Source organism: Neofelis nebulosa, chromosome 11 (assembly GCF_028018385.1).
Source record: "Neofelis nebulosa isolate mNeoNeb1 chromosome 11, mNeoNeb1.pri, whole genome shotgun sequence".
In the NCBI taxonomy this organism is placed as follows: domain Eukaryota; kingdom Metazoa; phylum Chordata; class Mammalia; order Carnivora; family Felidae; genus Neofelis; species Neofelis nebulosa.
The window spans coordinates 57654141-57675173 of NC_080792.1; the positions used below are offsets into that span (position 1 = coordinate 57654141).

The 21033-nt window shown below is 42.0% G+C and overlaps 1 protein-coding gene across 3 annotated transcripts in view; it reads right to left on the reverse strand.

Annotated features, from left to right (window-relative positions):
* Positions 1-7365: 7365 nt before the first annotated feature.
* The window catches only part of LOC131490374 (uncharacterized), a 30840-nt gene continuing 17172 nt past the window's right edge, over positions 7366-21033 (reverse strand). For 2 of the 3 annotated variants that reach the window (XR_009251063.1, XR_009251062.1), the window contains exons 2-3: positions 13671-13797; positions 7366-8064 (exon numbers count right to left, since the gene is read on the reverse strand). Coding sequence is in view for 1 of the 3 variants with exons in the window: in XM_058692676.1 (XP_058548659.1) it covers positions 7894-8064 (171 nt within the window). In the remaining 2 variants the exon portion in view is untranslated. The remainder of the gene's footprint in view (positions 8065-13670; positions 13798-21033) is intronic. The other variant, XM_058692676.1, reaches the window with a different exon arrangement.

Genomic DNA, 21033 nt, shown 5'->3' on the forward strand with positions numbered 1-21033 from the left:
CAGAAATATCTTGTCTCACAGTTCTGGAGGCTGGAAGTTGGAGACCAAGGTGTTAATAGGGTCAGTTTCTTTTGAGGCCTCTCTCCCTGGCTTGTAGAGGACTGTCTTCTCCCTGTATCTTTACATGGTCTTCCCTCTGTGCCAGTCTGTGTCCTGAGAGGGACAGACAGAGCGCGAGTGGGGGAGGGGCAGAGAGAAAGGGAGACAGAATCCAAAGCAGGCTCCAAGCTCCAAGCTCCAAGCTGTCAGCCCAGAGCCCAACATGGGGCTTGAACTCACGGACTGGGAAATCATGACCTGAGCTAAGGTCGGACGCTTAACCAACTGAGCCACCCAGGTGCCTCCCCCCCTCCTCTCCCTGAACTCTACTTCTTATAAAAACCCCACTCACACTGGATTGGAGCCCACCCACATGACCTCATTTTGCCTTAATTACCTCTTTAAAGGTCCTGTCTCCAAATACAGTCACGGTCCGAGGTACTGGGGGTTAGGACTTCCACATATGAAATCTGGGGCCATGGGGAGGTGAGGGAACACACAATTTAGTTCATCAGGGAGCCCTTCTTCTGTTTCCCACGTGCTCCATTCAGTTCTCTGTGCAATTCCCACGGGCCAGAAGCCCCAGTTATGTGCTTCCATTTCCTTTCTAGGTGGGAGTTTTCTTGTTTTCCCTTTCTGATATACCTTCTTCCCTTCTAAAATGGCAAAATGCTACTATGGGACAGTTTCCAAGGGGAAGAAATGAGAAATCCGTTAGTTTAATATTTTCAAAGTATTATCTTCCTTACCTTTATGTGGAGGTTATGAATAAGCCTGGCAAACTGGGAAGGAGGTTGATAAAACTGACTTGCATAAATCCGGGCACTTGAGAGCCCACATGCCTCAAGAAAGGAAGGGTCTGCACAGTGGGCTCACCAGCCTTTACATCCGGGGGAAGAAAGACCCCCCCCCCCACCATCTGAGAGAGTTTGCTCTCTGACTCTGTAACCATTTGGACCCCAGTAAAAGGCAAAACCATAAGCGAAGAAAGAAGTCTTTTACCCAACTGGAGAGGCTCCCTGGGGCTCTGAGATTCCAGAACAAAGGGAGGACTTATAAATGGGGCCAAGATTCTGAGGGCAAAATGGGTTTAGCAAGCTAACAAACATTCAGATCTTGGTGATGATAGGATCTCTTTCGTACCCTCAAGCTATGAGGCATAGGAATATCCAGATTCTTTGAATTTGATCGAGAAAGAAAAAAAAAGTTGAAAAAAAAAAAGAGGGCCTGGTTAATTGACAACATTTTCATGGCCGTTTGTTCTTAAATAAGCAGTTTTGAGACCACTTAGCAAGTAACTTTTTACCTCCAATCCTTTTCAACTTGAATGAAATGTGTTTCTTGTGTGGAATTTTTATAATTTTACTTTCTGTATTAGAGGGTATTTGATGATGAGCCTGGAGCCAGCTGAACATTCTTTAGAAGTTTTCAAGGTATCTGATTGAGTTTATCAGCTTCTTTTTTCATAGCTTCTTTACTGCCTCTCCGAGTGATTAGAGAGTTCTTTCAAAATTGTGCCAAGCTTGAAGTGATAATGAAACACTGCTAATCAAAAAGTGGTTGTGCAGTCATGGACGATAGGATTGCTGGTTTACCAAGTAATGAAGGACCAACAGCGCCGCCTGGTGGAATAACACGGGTACTAAGTGTTTATGCCAGCTAAGAGGAACTCCATAAAATCAGCACAAATTCAGGGTTAAGCCTCGTTTTATTGCAGATTTTCACAAGTGCAATCAAAAACTGTAAGTGAAAATTCTAATAATCTGTTAAGAAGAAGTTAAAAAGTATATCGATTCCTATTTTTGTAACTCAAAGAATGTATAATATCATGCATTTGTTGAAATAGTCTTGAGCCTGAAAACACAGATAAACGCGACTCTAATGATACCAGAGCAAGCCTTCATCTTAGCTTATCAAAACATAATCACAGTGATTTATCAAGAGCAGATATTGCTATTCTGTCGGTAAGACCAAAATATTTTGACTGCATTTTCATGAGAAGTTAATAAATATGGTTAAGTACTGCCACTAATACATTTGGGAAAAATTCTAAACTGCCAAGAAAGGAACACATATTTAATTTTTTTTTTTTTCAGAATTTTCTCCCAAGTGTGAACAATGCTTAGTAGAGATTGGTGATGTTCATTACTGTCTTTCCTAGTTGCCTCATTCAGCTAAATGGAAAATTATTCTGCATGATTTTAAGTTAATGTACAATGAGAGAGAAGAGATTCCCAGAAGATTTTGAAAATTAAATGAAAGAGACCCACAGGCCAAAGTTACACAGACCCACAAATTGCATAGAGAAATCAAATCCATAAGATTTGATAATCTAATGGAAAAGGCTTGACAGAAGAGAAATCTTCTCGAAGAAATCACTTCATTCGGACTCTCCTGGTCATTGAATATGAGCCTGTATTTGTGATATTTGTTCACAGTCTAATTGCATTCACTTAACAGGTTAGAGGCAAGCTATTATCAAATGAGATTTTAAAATGTAAGCCATAAAGACTTGGTTAACATTTAATATAAACCCATCCCTTTTTTTTTTTTTTTTTTTTTTTTTTTTGCATTTAATAAAATGAACAAAGAGACAATCAAACTTTGAGCCAGGAAGTGAAACGTTCAAAGTTGTTTGTACTTTCGGGCAGAAAGTCCAAATCTGTTGATTCATGATCAGCTACAGAGTTTTTTGATATCAACACCTAGAAAAATGAGTTTCAGGGAAACCAATTTCCATGAACAGAACCTGATGGGTCAAAAACCAGTATCTCTATGTGTGTGTAATTTCTGGAATGGGATCTAAACTTGAAGTCCTGGTTATGTCCAGCAGTGGTTATCTGGGCCCATCTATCCCATCCAGGCCTCTTCAAGCACACCTGTCCCAACCACGGAAGTGCCAGGACAGAAGCTGAGCTCACTCCTCCCCGCTCAGGATGTAGGAGATCCTATCTCCCAATTGCCTGCTTTTAAAACGCTCTGTACCTCCTTAATGACCTTGGTTTTTCGATTCTGGTTTTTTTTCCCTCCCTATGTATATGCTCTCAAACACTTAGCTATGAGGACAAAAAGAAAAAAAAAAAGTGTATTTTCCAACAGTGGCATCTTTTCAATCACTGTCAATGAGACTATGTTGACATAATATGACAATTGTTAAGGATAAGGAGAAAAGACCGGTAGAGAGTCTGTGATTTTGTGATTCCAACAGTCAGGGAGCAGATACCCTGACCAATTGTTCTATTTACATATGCTAAATATGCTAGGCTACGAAATCAGGAGGGCATATTGATATGCCTGCAAGCAGTTAAGGCAAACACACAGGCCAAAAGCAAAGTGAAGCTGGAACCTGAGATAGAAAGTAGACAGGAAGCAGGTTTTAGCCTCAAGGACATTTGCCAAACCTTGTGCCTTGGTCTTTGGTTTTCAAGGCTGGTCCAAGAAGAAAAATCTAACAGGAGACCCCCTTGTTTTTTTTTTTGTTTGTTTTTTTTTTTGGTGCCACAAAAGTAGTGTTATATTTTTTAAAAGCAATATGTATAATTACACACATTCACACACACATATGTGACTTTAGGGAATGACTGATTTGATAATCTCAGACTACACATATATTAAATCTTCTGCAGTTGAACATTATGATTCTATTAGCTGTCAATTCCACACAAACAAATTTGTTTTACAGTGATGAATAACCCTACTCATTATTATTATTTGTTAATTTTGTTTTTTTATGTTTTAAAATTTACATCCAAATTAGTTAGCGGGAGACCCCCTTGTATTGAGTTGGAACCTCAAACAGTTACCCACTTGGTGTTGGTGTGGCCTAAAGGCACTGACCCCCGACCCCCAGGGCAAGGTCAACTGATCAATTTGAATCCTTGAGCTAGAGAGGGGGAGCAAATCTTCCCCAAAAATGCTCACCACCAGGTGGCCTTATGCAGGTTTGCACCTTGGTGCTCCGGAATTTCTGGAACCATGATTTGGTTTGCAGTCACCCAGGGTTGTCAGGGGCCTCCGATAACTGGGAAAAGCAGACCAAAGTGATCTCTGAAAGCATTTACCTTCAAGTGACCTCTAAGAATTCCCTCAAAGAAAATTCCAGAAAATATGGCGTCCACCTTAAAAATCACAAAACACACAAGGAGTCACGGCTCCACTATCGGGAGCTGGCAAAAACAATGATGGTGGAACTAGACTCATGAGACGGCAGGTATTGGAATTATCAGATACAGAACGTAACATAAATGTTTAATATGTTTTAAAGAAAGAAACACGCGAGCTTAAAATAGTAATAAATAAAGCAGTTTTAAAAGTAACTGAAGAATTTCTGGACAAGATCTGCATAATAATTGACATGAAAACAGTTGACTGGTTTAGCAGCATTTGTTACCTAAAAGACAATTAGCAAAATGAAAGCTAATTCTGAAGACATTATCCAGAGTGTGGCACCTAAGACCAGCACCTAATGGCAAATCTGACAGGTTAAATAAAGACACAGTGGCTAGAACGAAAGGTCCACTAAGTGAATGTGTCAAAGGTAATATTTGAAGAGAGAATAGCTGTGGATTTCTCAAAGCTGATAAAAGGAAATCTTCGGTTCACAGACTAAATCCAACAATTTCCAAATACAATTACAAGAAAAAGAAAAAGCCGTGCACATTTCATTGTATCATCATGAGACGAACAGACCTTTGAAAAACCTAGAGAGAAAACACGAAGTAACGACAACTGCATGACATTTCTTCTGAGATCTGATTTTCCCATGGGCAACAGTGGGAGATTGAGGACACACTATAGTATTTTTAGCGTGCTTAGGAAAGTAGATGTCAACGTAGGATTGTATTCTTGGCAAAAACTCTCTTTCAGAAGTGAATGTAAAGAAAAATCATTTTCAGAGCAATATAAACCTTTGTTAAGGACATTTGGAAGGATGGATTTCATGAAAAGGAAAGTGACCCCAAATGTAGATCTGAGATACAGTGAAGGGCTGCTGAGAAAAGGTAATGTATGCAAGCCCTGGCTGTCGAAAATGATAGCAATAGATCCTGTAGGATGACACAAAAACAAGGGGAAAATGCACTACCAAAGGAATCATCAAAATCACGGAGTTTCAAATTCCTCATCTCATTTAAGAAAACCATAAAGATAGCCACTGATTCTAAACTTGGTTAAGTTAAATAATATAACAAAATGTCTGGGGTGACTATTATGCCAACCATGTGTCAAAGGCTCCGATGTTTGTATTTTTCAGTCCAGACCTCTGCCCGGCACTCCAGATGCATATATCAGACTGCTTATGTGACATCTCCACTTGGATGTCTATTGGACAACCCAGATTTACCCTCATCTGCAACCCCCGCGAGCCCCCCCAAACAAACCCTGTCCTGCTTGTAAGCTTTCCCATGTCGTGATTGCAACGGCATGCTTCCACTTGCTCGATACAAAAACATCTTTTTCAGTTTGTCGGGATGACTGAGTGACTCTATCCTAAAACGATTTCCGGACCACCTCGTGTACTTCCTGCCGCTAACATCCTGCTCTGACCCAGCATCGCTTCTCACCTGGATTACTGCCATCGGCTTCTGTCTCCCCAACTCTGCCACTGGCACTTTAGATTCTGTTTCTCTTATAACATCAGGGTAATCCTTTCAAAATAAGTCAGATCATAACAACTCTCTGCTCAAAAACCTGAAATGGCTTCTCATTTCAACCTAGAGTGAAAGCCAAAGGTTTCACGACAGTCCTTACAAAAACCCACGTGTGACCTCCTACCCTGCTCCCCCTGCTCCTCTCCCCCCCACCTTTTTTTTTTTTTAATTTTTTTTTCAACGTTTTTTATTTATTTTTGGGACAGAGAGAGACAGAGCATGAACAGGGGAGGGGCAGAGAGAGAGGGAGACACAGAATCGGAAACAGGCTCCAGGCTCCGAGCCATCAGCCCAGAGCCTGACGCGGGGCTCGAACTCACGGACCGCGAGATCGTGACCTGAGCTGAAGTCGGACGCTTAACCGACTGCGCCACCCAGGCGCCCCTCCCCCCCACCTTTTTTAATGTTTATTTATGTTTGAGAGAGAACACAAGCGTGAGAGGGTCAGAGAGAGGGAGACACAGAATCTGAAACAGGCTCCAGGCTCTGAGCTGTCAGCACAGAGCCCGACGTGTGGCTCGAACCCACGAGCTGTGAGATCATGACCTGAGCCGAAGATGGACACTCAACCGACTGAGCCAGCCAGGTGTCCCTTGCTGCTCCCTTCCTTTGCTGCTCTGACTTCATCTCCTGTCTGCCCCACTGGCTCCCTACTCTTCCCGGAGTGCCAGGCACACTCCTGCCTTCTACAGTGCACTGGGAGTTTCCTCTGCCTTGAATGTTCCTTTCTCAGACATCTGCGGGACTAATCCCTCACTGTCTTCAATAGTTGCTCATATGTTCCCTTCTCCATGAGACCCACCCTATTTGATATTGCAAATCCGTCCCCATTCCTGCCATCCTGCACTCCTGACCTTATTGCCCTGCTCCATTTTTCCCCTTTTCTCTAGTATTTATCACTTCTAACATACTATTTAATTTGATTATTTATTGTATCTGTTTATCGTTTCTCTCTCTCTTTTTGAGGGAAAGAGGAGGGGTCCCCTTGAACTCTAAGTCACTGCCGCTGTAAATGGCTGTAAGTCACTCTTTTTGAGAGAAGAGAGAGAGAGTGACCGGGGGAGAGACAGAGGGAAAGGGGGACAGAGAATCCCACGTGGACTTTATGCCGATGGCAGGGAGCCTGATGCAGGGTTCGAACTCACAAACTGTGAGATGATGACCTGAGCTGATACCGGATGCTGTACTGACTGAGCCACCCACGCACCCCTATTGTTTTTCTCTTGATTTCTCTCTCACATGCCCTGAAATACAAGATTCATAAGAATAGGAACCTTCTCTCCTTCCTTGTGTACCAGTCTACCCAAGCATCTATGACCTGGCAAGTTACCCGGTGGTGTGAGCCCAACTTTGCTCCTGAGGAGACTGCACCCTTGGCAATCACCCCTTCTCAGTTAAATGGTGCTGCACTCTCTATCCACAGTCCCGATGGCAAGACAGGACTTGAGGATCCCTCGAGTTCCACGCAGTGTCCTTCCTGCCCCACTGGTTAAGAGCAGCTTTGGTTCCACTGGGCAACCAGGTGATTCCTCTGACTGCCTGTGTGTCCCCCAGGACAAGGAGCCCAAAGGGGACCCCTGCTCTGTCTCTCAGAGCACGTGTTTACACAAGCAACAACATGGGTCATTCGCAAGGACACAATTTTGAACAAAAAAGGGTCACAGCAAAATACATGTAGTATGATTCCAATTTTATGTGTTTAAAAACAGTTTATTATATATATGTACAATGTAATATATATGTAATATATATTTATATATATAAATTTATGTAATGTATATAATACATACAATAAAAAGGTATTTGGCAATGTGAACATATATAATAAAATTATGTAGGAAGCATGGGAATTATCAGTCAAAAATGAAAAATCACCGTTCCCTCTAAGTGAAGAGCGAAGACAATGGGACACATGCCGGACTTCAAAGGTCATGGTAATGAGCCATTTCTTAATCTAACACTGTGGGCACATAGTTGGAACTATGTCCATATTCTTTTCTCTTACATGTCTTTGTGTCTGTTCATTTATTGTTGAATTACCCAGGTGGGAAGTTTTATATGACATAGAAAGTTGTGTAAAATACAACAGTACCCTCAAGGAACTTGCTGTCTAGTGAGGGAAATGGACATGCCCTTCGGTGATTATAGTACAAAGCAGAGATTGAAAAGGAAATAGGAATGTTGCAAATAACATGAGGCCAGAGAGCTAAATGGAGCACATTAAATGGCCAGAGAAGGTTCGTAAAAGGAGCGGCACTGGAGATGGAGCTTGGAGGAAGAGTTCATGGTGATTCCAGGTGAGTCCTGGTGACGAGACCCCTGCACAGCGCTGGAAGTCATGTGGAATGGGCAGAGGAGAGAGCAGACAGGATTCCAGCTGAAAACACATGGAAGGGATAGACATTTGTCTAGTTCTCAGATTTAGACTGTAACCATTTAGGGTAGGAAATCGAAAATAAAAGCACCAATTGTGAATGGTAATTTATACACATTTTTTTTTCTTAGCAAGATTCTATGGGAAAGACAACATTGTTCTATCCTTACACATCCCTGTGGAGCAAGTAACCTGCCTTTAGATGCAACTTGAAAGCTGGTGCTCAGGTGAAGGTCTCTCACGTGGCTGGTGAGGCCATGGAAGGTTATGCTTTCTGTGTGCTTTCCAACCTTACAGTGCAGAGCTTCGCACCGCAGGAGCAACCCATGTCCTCCAACGGCTATCAGGTGTATTTTAGATAAAAGAAAAAGTCAAAGATATGTGTGGAAGGAAAACATATCCCTAGTAACAACGAGATTGTCACTAGGAATTTGGGAGTGTGTCATTTACAAAGAAAACTCTTTCATGGACTCCTGCTTTTCTTGGGAATTACATGTGCTCTGCCATGCAGTTCTCAGTCCGGAAGCTTCCACGGATCTGCAGTGATTATCCAGCATGATTGGGAAACTGGCCCATAACTCACTCGGGTTGGCTGGAGTATGATGTGCTTTGCATTTTGTGATCGAGAATCCTTTCAAACGATCACTTGTAGCTTTGGTTTTATTCTAATTCTGGTAACACATTAAAGCGTCATGATTTGGGGGATTTACTGGTTGAATATGGGCCGATAGAAACCGAGTCTCTACTAGGCCAATTGCAGTGTTTCCCATGAGACTTGGCTACTACACAGAGCAGGTTTTGTGATTCGTCCAATAATCAGAAAACCTGAATTGTAACTTTGGATCTATCGCTGCTTAGGCATGGGCACTCAAACAAAACACCTCGCCTCTCTGAGATCAGAATCATTTTCTAAATAATGGAAAGAGCACCACTCGGCCTCCCAACTCCACAGGGTCCTTATGAAAAATCAGTAAATCAAAGTGGTATTTGTTTGAAAACTACAAGTTTCCACACACACACAGAAAGATGAATAGTGTTTTTCCTAATAAAGCAATTTAGAAAATGAATTAACTTTTTCAGTTTTATTAATGTAAAGTGATATGAAATAAATGTTCATGTTTCAAAGACAACTTGATAAATTCTGGCATTATATGTATACATACACACACACCATATACATACATCCCCCAAACTTTCTTCATACCCCTTGGTAATCTTTCTTGTTCCTCTCTGCCACCATAGCACTAGGTAATCAACAGTGTACTTTCTGTCACAATAGATTGTATATTCAGGGATTATGTATAAACGAGATCATAAAGTATGTACATTTATGTGTGTGTGGCTTCTTTCACTCAGTATCATTATTTTCAGACACTTCTATCTTGTTACGGATCCCTAGTTTGTTACTTTTTATTGCTGAGAATTATTTTTATTGCTATGCATTATTCCATTACATGCAGGTAGTACAATTTGCTTCTCTGTTCACTTATTGGTGGACATTCGGGTTCCCAGCTTTTGGCTGTTACGAATAAATCTCCCATGAATATTCAAGTATAAATCTCTGTGTAGACATACGTACTCACTTACCTACACACGAGTAGAATACCTAGGAGTAGAATGACTAGATTATGGGGTAAGTGTGTGTTTAAGTTTTTAAGAAACCGCCCAGGTGTTTTGCAAAATGTTTACACCATTTTACAGTTCCACCAACAGTATATGAGAGTTAAAGTTGTTCCTTGTGCATGCCAACACTCAGCATGGTTAGTCTTCTGAAATTCAGCAATTCCAGATGTACAGTGGTATCTTATTGTGGCTTTGATTTCCATTTCCCTGATGACTAACGATGTTGCACACATTTTCACGTGCTCATTTACTATGCACATATCTTTTTGGTGAAATGTCCCAACATTTGCCCATATTTTCCTGGGTTGTTTGTTTTCTTATTACTGAATTCTAAGAATCCTTATGTAATCTGAGTACAAGTCCTTTATTGGATATGTGATTTGCAAATATTTTCTCCCAGTTCATAGCTTGTCTTTTTATTCTTTTTTTTTTTTAAAGTTTATGTGTTTATTTTGAAAGAGAGAGAGAGAGAGTGTGTGTGTGTGTGTGTGTGTGTGTGTGAGCAGGGGAGGGGAAGAAAGAGAGATGAGGAGAGAGAATCCCAAACAGGCTCTGTGCTCTCAGCGCAGAGCCCGGCACAGGGCTTGATCTCGTGAACTGTGAGATCATGACCTGAGCCGACAATGGATACTTAACCGACTGAGCCACTCAGTTGCCCCTTTCTATTCTTGTAATAGTGTCTTCCAAAGGGTAGATATTCTTCCTTTCTATGGAGATTATTTTATCAGTTCTTTTTCTTTTAGGAGTTGTGTTTTGGTGTTATCTAAGAAGTCTTTGCCTTACACAAGATCATGGAGATTTTCTCTTATGTTTTCTTCCACAAGTTTTATAGTTTTATGTTTTACATTTGAGTCTATGATGCATTTTTATATATGATGTGAGGTTTGGATAGAGATTTTTTTTCTCTTTTCTTTTCTTCTTCCTCCTCCTCTTCTTGTTCTTCTTTTGTGTTGTTCCAGCATCATGAATTGAAAAGATTGTCCTTTCGCCATTAAATTGCACCTTCATAAAAAAATCAGTTGGATATATGTGTTTATATTTGAAATATTTCTGGACTCTCTGTCTTTTCGTGTGTCTGGTGGCCATCTGTATATCTTCTTTGGAGAAATGTCTGTTCATGTCTTCTACCCATTTTTTAAAGGAAATAATCAACAAAACTAAAAGACAGCCTACTGAATGGGCGAAGACATTTGCAAATGACATATCCGGTAAAGGGTCAGCATCCAAAATATGTAAAGAAATTGGGGGACCTGGGTGGCTCAGTCCGTTAAGTGCCTGACTCTTGATTTTGTGAGACTGAACTCCACATTGCACACTGTGCTGGGTGTGGAGCCTGCTTAAGATAAATCTCTGAGATTTATCTTCTCAAAAAGAAGATAAAAATATATAAAGAACTTATACAACTCAACACCAAAACAAAACAAAACAAATAAGCAGGTCTCATTTTAAAGTGTTTTTCACCACTGAGGCAATACCTTATGAATACTCAATATGAGTATTCTATAATGCCTCTATATGAGGTCATGTAAGCTACAAGGTTTTTCAGTCTGGAACACAAACTCTTGCTGGTCCTGTGTGATTTGATAACAGTTGTTCCTGGTCTTGGGTCAATTTATCACGTGCATACACTGGTCAATCTTCAGTTGCAGACTGGAGGGGGCCATTTCAGAACCCCAGAACTCTCTGTATATAGCTCCCACCTCTCTAGTTTTTTGCTTCGTAAACTCCAGCCCCTTTGGTCTCCCCATACTCCCAGCATCATCTCCTGAACTCAGCAAGACTGCCCAGCTATTCCTGGTTGCGTCTCTCTCCAGCAAATGAGAAGGCAATGGTGTGGGCTACTGTGTTTGTTTCTCTTATCTCAGGACTCGTCATCCTGCCTCAATGTCCGATGTCTGAAAACCACCGCTTACATATTTTGTCCCATTTTTCAGACATCCCATTTTGACTAGAAATGAAAATCTCAAGTGTACTATTGATACTAATTTTGATTTCCACGATTCTGTCTTTTCTGCTTGCCTTTCAGCTTCCATGTTAGGATTTCATGAAGCCAAAGCCTTATTAAAACAGGAATCCAGGGCTTGGAGGAAAGAAGGAACAGGGGGTTAATGAAGTTAAGGACAAAAATAATGCAACACACCTTCACTGGGCTCCTTCTATCTTTGAGGCACTGTGCCTGGAGGCACGCAGGTATTAGACGTTTGCATAAGCCACAGTCCCCCACAGGGACTTCTAGAAAGACTTCAGGATTTCTCTGTGAAATGGAGGATACGCCTACCCATTGCTTTTGTTCTTTGCTTCTCCCTCCATTCATGTCCCAAGCCTCCTATAAAAATATTTCTTCAACCAGACAGCCTGTGTTTGCTGCTTCCGCGTTGTGGGTATCTGTGATCTTTTCCTAGTTGCTATGGATTTCCTAAGGCTGCCTGCTCAACCATTCAGCCTGATTTGAGAAGAAACGCTAAAGCCATTAGTTGCATCCACTTAGGGATGATCTTACAAAACCTGACTCTTGTCCTCATCTCAGTTCAATTATGTGTTGTGTTTCCCTGAATTTGCTGATGCTTCATTTATGTTGGGCACGCGGGCAGCTGTGCTGGCCTTGTTAGAGCGGTCTGCGCCCTTGCAGGAGCATTCCGTTCTGCTACATTTGTGTCACACATTTGCTACACAATGAAAAGCTGAAGCGGGGAGGTTCAAGGAAATGTCAGCCTGGGATGGGTGTGAAGCTCCGGCTGTGCCCTTCCATCTTCTGGAGGAAACATTACTTTAAATTGATTTGTCATTTGCAAAACCACAATCCTAATAAATATTTCATTAGAAGGTACTACCAGCTTTTACAGGACACTGCCAGTCTCTGCAGGCTCCAAAGCTGATATGAGTTAATTCTTAGACTTTTGCTCATTTTTTGAACTGCCAGTGGAATCGAATGGCACCTTCTTAATAGAAGTCTAGCCAAAGAAAGGGCTATATATTCCCCGTAGGCATAGGCATGATGCCACTCAGGCCATCCTGTGTGAAAGGGAAACCCAGGAAGTTGCTTAGAAGGAGTAGAAGAACCTTCTAGAAGGAACCTTGTAGAACTCCTCTTAGAAGGAGTGAGAACCTACTAAGTATATGGACCAAAGATACAGAGAAGAAAATTCCTTCCTTCCCCATCTGTTCACACTGGGCTACCATTCGGACTCGATCTTTAATTGCATTCCTTTTATTTGTGTACCTTGTCTGTCTCTTCCTTGAGGCTGAAACAAGAATGTGTGGCATGGTGTGACTGGTGGGGTGCCAGAGCCATGGCTCGCACACACAGCATTGCTCAAGGGCAACCCACATGGCATCCTCTCATCTGTCTGCACACACTGTCTCCTCCCCTGAGCCAACCCAGACACCCATTTCAGCTCTTCTTCAAGTTCAGGTGCAAAGTGCTCTCTCAGCTATAGAGCTGCCTCAGAGTTGCCTCTCATCCTTCTACCAACCCATATCAGCCTCTCTGCCGTCTCTCCCCTCACTCTGAGAGTTCTTAGAGGGAGTTTCGAATTCCTTTCTCTTCTAATCTGGAAAGGTGGACAGGACTTCAGCACTATACCAGCAACCGCCTTCCAGATTTGTACACCCAAACTTATTACTGTTACTCCCCTAAACTATGAGCTGTCCAGGTAACAGATTCCAACTTCTTTGGAAGGGATTTTGATGGCCATTCTTTGTAACATATTCTTTCCTTTTGCATCTCACTTCTAACCAGGAAGATTCTCAAAGTAGTATTTTCCAACACATACAGTGATTCCAACAGGATTCTGATGGAACAAATCTCCATCACTTGGCATCAGAGTACAAAGTATCGGGGCAGATCACTAAGAGATGGAACCATCAGACAAGGTTACAAAGAGAAGGTAGGAGTGGAGTTGGACCTTGATGCAAGAGTAGACTTAGGGTGAAGATAAAAAGAGAGACCACTACAATCTATTTTCTCACTTCTAAGTTATTCTTACGTTAACTCTTCCTAAATAAAAGCACGTCAGAAAGAGCAGGATATTCTCAGCACATTCCTCAATGAAGTTGGCTATGATGATTTCTTAGTCATCTGGGAAGATGCTGAATCTTCACTCCAGAGGAGATCTGGAACAGAACATGGGAGAGAGGGTATGGAGACATGGGTGTGTGTCCTGTGATGGTGGCCATTGTGGTAAAGGCAGTCATACTAACATGCATGTAACATAGGCAAAAGTGAATTAATATGACCTGGGGTTGTAAGGCATAAGAGTCCCAAGCTGAGATATATATTTCTTTATAAATCAGGTATCAATTTCATGAAATAAAATTCACCAATTGTTAGTTACATTTGATAAATGTATTTTGTCATGTAACCACCACTATGATCATGATATAAAATATTGCCAGAACCCAAAATTATTCCTTTGTGTCTCCTAACAGTCCATCTTCCTGCACACTCTGGGCCCCAGCAATCACCGATCTGCTTTCTATCACTATGGCCTTGCCTTCTAGATAAATGGAATCACACAGTATGTAGACTTCTGGGGAGATATGAGTCAGAAAGAAAGGGAAAATGCTTGAAGTAGCAGGCAGAGCTCTCTGCTTTGTATGATCAGGACAGGCTACAGGCATCACGTTTACACCTGGAGGATCCAACCTTTGCCAAACACTTGTTCTACACAGGAGGAAATGCACAGAGACCGACAGTGACCTACCCGTGGTCATAAAGAAATCTGTGGGGAAAACACAGAGCAAACGACCAAGTCACAATTTCTTTTAGAATTTGACAAAAGTATTATTTAAAAAAAAATGTCACATTTATTTTGAGAGAGAGAGAGAGAGAGAGAGAGAGAACGAGCAGGCAAGGGGCAGAGAGAGAGAAGGAGATGCAGAATCCAAAGCAGGCTGAGCTGTCAGCACAGAGCCTGACGCGGGACCTCAACCTACAGACTGTGAGATTGTGACCTGAGCCAAAGTCGGACAGTTAACCGACTGAGCCACCCACACGCCCCCAAAATTATTCTTAATTTCACCTTAAAAAAGTAAATGCTCTACAGTAAATATCCAACCCACCTAAGACAAGCTATTTGATTTCTCCGTCTTGGTCTCCTTGTTGGTCAAATAGAAGATAATTGTATTTAAACAAAGAGTTTGTGGGGATTAAAATAGGTAAAAATGCAAAGGTCCCGGCTCAGAGTAAACAAGCAGATGTGAGTTATTCTGTTATTAATCATTGTTACTATTCAAATATTGCAGCCATCCCAGATCTTTCCAGTTTCTAGAACATGACATATTCTCTCATTTCAAGTTCGTCTCTCATGACTTTGTCAGGAAAGCTCTGTCTCAGGCCCTCACCTGGCTTGATTCCTTAGATCAGCTTTACTGCCAACAGAACCCTCCCTTAACCTTGTCAAACCAAGTCAAATATACCTGTTACTTCTCCTACCGTATGGTAGAGTCACATTATATATGGGAATGAAATCATATTTGCTTTTGCAAGGCAAAAATTACGTAAGTATAGCCAAATACCACGTACAACTACATACACACCCACACTCACACACATGCTTACACACTCACATACTTGCACTGACTCACTCATACTCAGACATATACACACACACTTTAATAAGTTACCCTAAATATGTCCAACACGACTGAGTTTTCCTGCAGCATTGGTACGGCGATACAAGAACACAGGAATTCAAAGCATGGGGGCCAGCTAGTTACCAAGTAGTACTCTCCTTTCCCCCGGCACAAGTGTCCTGAAATTTATTCCAGGGCATTCAAGTCCAGCTAAGGCAAACAGCTCCCACCCCACTCCAACTTAGCACATTAACCAGGCACATGAGGTCATCTGAAATTTGTGTTTAATGGACTTCTCCCACAGGGAATGCCAAGAGATATAAAAAGCCCAGATCATTTTGAATCAGGAGGAAATTGTTTTCTGTTTATTAAATCGTACTGGGATAACCAGATAGCTATTTGGGGAAAAAAAAAATACCAACTTGGATTCTTACCTCACGCCTAACGTAAAATAAACTTCAGTGGAATCCAAAATTTGAAGGTTTCAAAAGTTAAACTGAAACCCAAATGCACTAATATTTTAGAAGGAAATAAGTGAAAAAATTTTGTGAGAGAAGGAGAAGGAAATCATACCAACAAAATAGGATCCAAGACATGGAACCCACAAAAGAAAAGATTGCTCTAACATGCTACCGATCTAGAGAGACGTGTCATTTCTCATGAACTCTTGTACTGCTGCTTTGACCTTCTCCTTCCATTTCTTCTATCCCAAGTAGTTTCACACTAAAAGAATATTTGCTTCTTGGGGGTTCTCAAGGCACAAGAGGTCAAAGATGGAGAGCATCTTAGTAACCTAAGGTCATACAGGTCTCATGGTGCCCCTGATCTTGTAAACAATCAAACAGTACAAATTAGACCACTGTTCAAAGGATTTGTTTTATCAGTTTTATTGAGATATAATTGACATATAGCATGGTGTAAGGTTATAGTGTGCGGTAAGTTGATCGGATGTGCTTATATATTGAAAAATGATTACCACCGTAGCGTTAACTAAAACCTACATCACATCACCTAATTACCGTTTCTTTTTTGTGGTAAGAACATTTAAGGTCTACTGCCTTAGCAACTTTTGAGTCTATAACACAGTATTGTTGACTATAATCATCATGCTTTATAATAGATCCCCAGAACTTATTCATCTTACAACTGGAAATTTGAACACTTCGACCACATCTTCCAATTTCCCCCACACCCAGCCCGTGCTGACCAACACTCTAGTCTCTGTTTCCATGAGTTTGGCTTTTTTAGATTTCACTATAAGTGCTATCATACAGGATTTGTCCTTCAGTGTCTGACTTATTTCACTTAGCATAATGGCCTCAAGTTCCTTCCATGTGGTTGCAAATGGCACGATTTCCTTCTTGGTCATGGCATATCTTCTTCATCCATTCATCTGTCAATGGACACCTAGGTTGTCTCCATATTTTGGCTATTGCGAATAATGCTTCAATGAACATGGGCGTGCAGATATCTCTTCAAGATCCTCTTCTCGGTTTCTTTGGATAAATACCCAGAAGTGGAATTGCTGGATCCTATGGTGGTTCTATTTTAATTTCTGAGGAACCACCATACTGTTTTCCATAGTAGCTGCACCAGTTTATCTTCCTACCAACAGCGCATGAGGGTTCCCTGTTCTGCACGCCCTTGCCAACACTTGTTACCTCTTGTCTTTTTGGTACAAGCCATTCTGACAGGTGTGAGGTGATAGCTCATTGTGGTTTTGATTTGCATTTCCCTGATCGTTGGTGAGGTTTGTTTGAGGACATCTAGCCTCCATTGTTTAATTTATGACCTGTACTCCCGTGAAATTCATCCACTTAACATGCTGAAGTCCACACAGATGCTCTTTTCCTTGGTTAGCGCTGCTCTGCCCTCTTTGCCATTATTCTGATCTCCAGCCTAGTCCCATCAGCCACTATTTATTTATGCTCTTCCTTCCTCGTCTCCATTTCATAAATTTTTTGAAATACTGGCTTTGACTTCTGACCTCTGTTGCATACCCACAAAGCCCTTAACTGTTTCTTTTTAAAAGCTAGTGAGGAGTATTAAAAATAATATTACCAAATAATGACATAAAATAGAAAACAAATACCAAACGCAGTCAGGTAAACTAAACCACAAAAACTTTTGATCCAAACCAAAACAGATCATGGCAGGTAATTTCTAAAACACAATAACAACCTTTACTTGACTGCTTGGGTCTTAATAAGACTACAAAGTTGGCAGAGGCGGGGAGGGGGGCAGGGAGAGGAGGGACATTAGGATGGGGATTGGGGGAACTGGAGGGGACCCAACTGAAAATGTGAACATTCCTGTTCAAGGGAAGATCTGTGGGTTTGGGGAGAGTAGCCTAAGAAGGGGCAGGGAGAGGAGAACCTTCCCGGTGGGGGTGGGGGTGGGAAGGGTGTGGTCACTGGAGGAACTAGATGGCGCCCTGGAGAGAGCCAGGGGAGAAGGAGGAGGGGCATGCAAGGTCCAGCCTGGGGAAGGACTCTTGTCTTTATTCTCAGGGCACAGTTGAGGTTTGGCGGCCTGAGTGGCCTTGTGATGAGCGCGTCTGAGCTGCAAATGCACGTTCACATTTCATTCCAGCTGCCACAGCACACTGTGCCCATCACTCCCACACCCCCGCAGCAAAGCGCCAGTATCTTTTCTATATGAAGAAAAGAGCATGCGCGCACAGGTGAGCGCACACCCACATGCGCCCGGCCCAGAAAATTACAGGGTGCCAACTTGTTAACATGTCTCAAGAAATTCCATACTTGCCCTGGTACCCAATATTCAGAAGAAAATATCCATATTAGAAGCAAGGATTGACACATCCATGTCTGTATCTCCATCTTTTTCCCTTTAGGACTGCAGTTACCTATAGAAAGTCACGGAGTAATGCTTCATCACTGCCACAATGTCCAGTCTAAGAAGATAAGGAGGTCTTTCCACTTAAACTAACCAGGTAATAAATCTCCAACTTGAAGAATGTATCCAATCAAATGATATGAATACAGCTTTATATTCCTAATTCCATTTTATGAATTCCCCAATTATACCGTACAGAGGTCCACTAGACCCTGCTGTGTGCTGAAAAGTGAAGTTGAGAGGGAAGATTCTAGAGCGGACGGTAGAGATGAGCCAGGCGGGTCTCTGATCCTACAACTTTCACAGCGTGGGCCAGAATGGCATCTGATGCTAGATGCCATGGAGTAACCCAGTGCATGGACCATGAGCGTCTCCAGACTCCCGTCTGCTTGGCCCCATGACCAGCAGCTTTTCCGTTGCATCTCCTTTGCCTTTTAATCCTCAGGACCAAATTCTATTAGTTCCATGGGGAAGAGAAATCTTAACTTCTTTTGCTAATAAGCTTAGTTAACATTTTGAGGGCAGTTAAGCATACGGCAGGCCTTGTACTAAGCATTGTGTGTGTGCTAAGTCCCTTAACCGTCACACTGGCTTGACAGGTGGCTTTGCCAGCTTCATTTCACACAGGGGGAAGCCAAGGCTGAGAAAGAGTAAATAAGTTGCCTAATGTGCTATCGGACAAAAAAATGGTAGAACCAGGATTAACATCCAGTTTTGTCAAGTGCCCAAGTCATTTCTCTTTACTAATGAATGTATACTAACCTGGTCAAACTAAACCTGGTCAAATCCATCTAAGCATTTGTTAACTGGCTATATAGCAAGGATCAGAATGATGAATTTCTGAAAAAGTGCATTAATTAATGATAATAATAATAACTTAAATCTGTGTGGTGAAGTATGGTTTATAATGAGTGACCACACCTGTTATCCCACTGAACCATTTCCATAACCTTCTGATGTAGACGGCATATGTCTCTACTTGAGGTTCAGAAGCTGAGCGAGAAGGCGAGTTCCCTGGGCAATCAACGGAAAAGCTGCTTCTGAAAGCCAAGTTTCCCCACTGCAAGTTGAGTTTTTTTAATCCAGCGCCCAATGTCATGAAAATATCCATATTTGACGTACCCAAATGTGTCAACATTTCCTCCAGCGCCTTCTGTGTGCAGTAGGGAGGTCACCAGGCTCCACACTGATACTCAGTGTTCTGCAGGCCACCCAAATTCTCCTCTTCCTCCCTCAGAGCTCATCTTAATTGTATGGAGAGTAGGCAGCTATTCTCTTCATGGGTCGATCTCAGAGGCACAAGGCAGGCCACACTGGTGACCAGAATAATTCTACCTACTGACTAAAGCCTGGAGGTCAATCATTTACAGTCTCAGTCCTGTTATTTTGAGGATTTGATTCTGGCTTAAAATATAACGTCCCCAAGAAAGGTAGTACTTCAACGTGTTTTCAGGAAAGGGCCATGTAGGAGAGCGGGTTGTTGTTGAGCCTGGAGTCAGGACACCGGGATTCAAGTTCAGCCTGTGCTTTGCCGTTGGCAGGGATCTGGGGGCATCCCTCGATTGAGCCAGATCTCTCTCCAATTATCTACAGATTCAGAGGCAGTAAACCAGAGACCTGGGATTCCCCGCAGCTTTAGCACGATAGAGTTTTCAGCTTTGTTGTATGTCCTTTGTTGACGTTTAGACCTTTCAACTGTTTTGAATTATGAGATTCAAATCAACAGTGGAAGAGTACAGACTCCTGTTGATGACATACTTTAGGGAGTCTTTAGTGTCTACTGGTTAAAAATAATTTGCTTGGCTCTAAAAAGATAGTTGTGAAACTTTCTGGCAGGACTTTACATGGAAGGGCCTGACCATGGCTAGCCCATTTCAAGTGACACTTGTTGAAGTTGCTGAAAACAAAATCTTCCTGGAATACCCTTCCAGAAAAAGGTGATGCTGCGTCAACTCAATCCCGAGAGCTGTCACTCTCCTACAATCATGTTCAAGAGGATCACCTTCCCAAACGCTTCCCAGCTCTTCACCTCAGCAGTCACTAAACCCCATGTTCTTTTCATAGTTTCTTTTTTTTTTTAATTTTCTTTTAATGTTTATTTATTTTTGAAAGAGAGGGAGAGAGACAGAGTGTGAGCTGGGGTGGGGCAGAGAGAAGAGGGAGATAGAGAATCCAAAGCAGGCTCCAGGCTCCTAGCTGTCAGCACAGAGCTGGATGTAGGGCTCGAACCCATGAACCATGAGATCATGACCTGAGCTGAAGTTGGATGCTTAACCGACTGAGTCACCCAGGTGCCCCTCATATTTTCTCCATGTACTTTCTTTATTCTTTCCATTTTTTCCCCCTCTCTGTCCATCTATTTTCCATTCTATTCACTTTTGCTGTCTATTCTACTCTTTGGAAAAATGCCTAGAGCTCAATGTCTTACAGACTTTCGGTAAACAGAAGAGTTTTATTGTGTAATTGGGGCCAATCTAGCTCCTTGATAGATCTGCTGACTCTGTTAAACCTGCAAAATGTCATTCTTGGGATTATGGTAAATCCTGTAATTAGTTAATAAAAATTACTACACTGCAGAAAGTCTATTCAACCTTCCAGCTGCAAAAGCCCTCCCCCATCACCCCGTCTTCCTCCTGGCTGTGGCTCAAGGGCAGTGTCCATACCTCGGTGCCTCCCCCATAGCAGATGCCAAAGGGTTCATATGTAGCAGTGATGCTGGATTGAATAAGAGACTGACAGGCACATACTGGTACTTCATGTAAATAGAAACAGATTGGAAAGGGAAGAGGAAGACAAGGTGAAGCAGATTCTCTTTCTTTCTTTCATCGAGTTTTTAATTTGTATTCCAGTTAGTTAACATAGTGTTATATTAGTTTCGGGTGTACAATATAGCGATTCCACATTCACTTCCTTTGATGC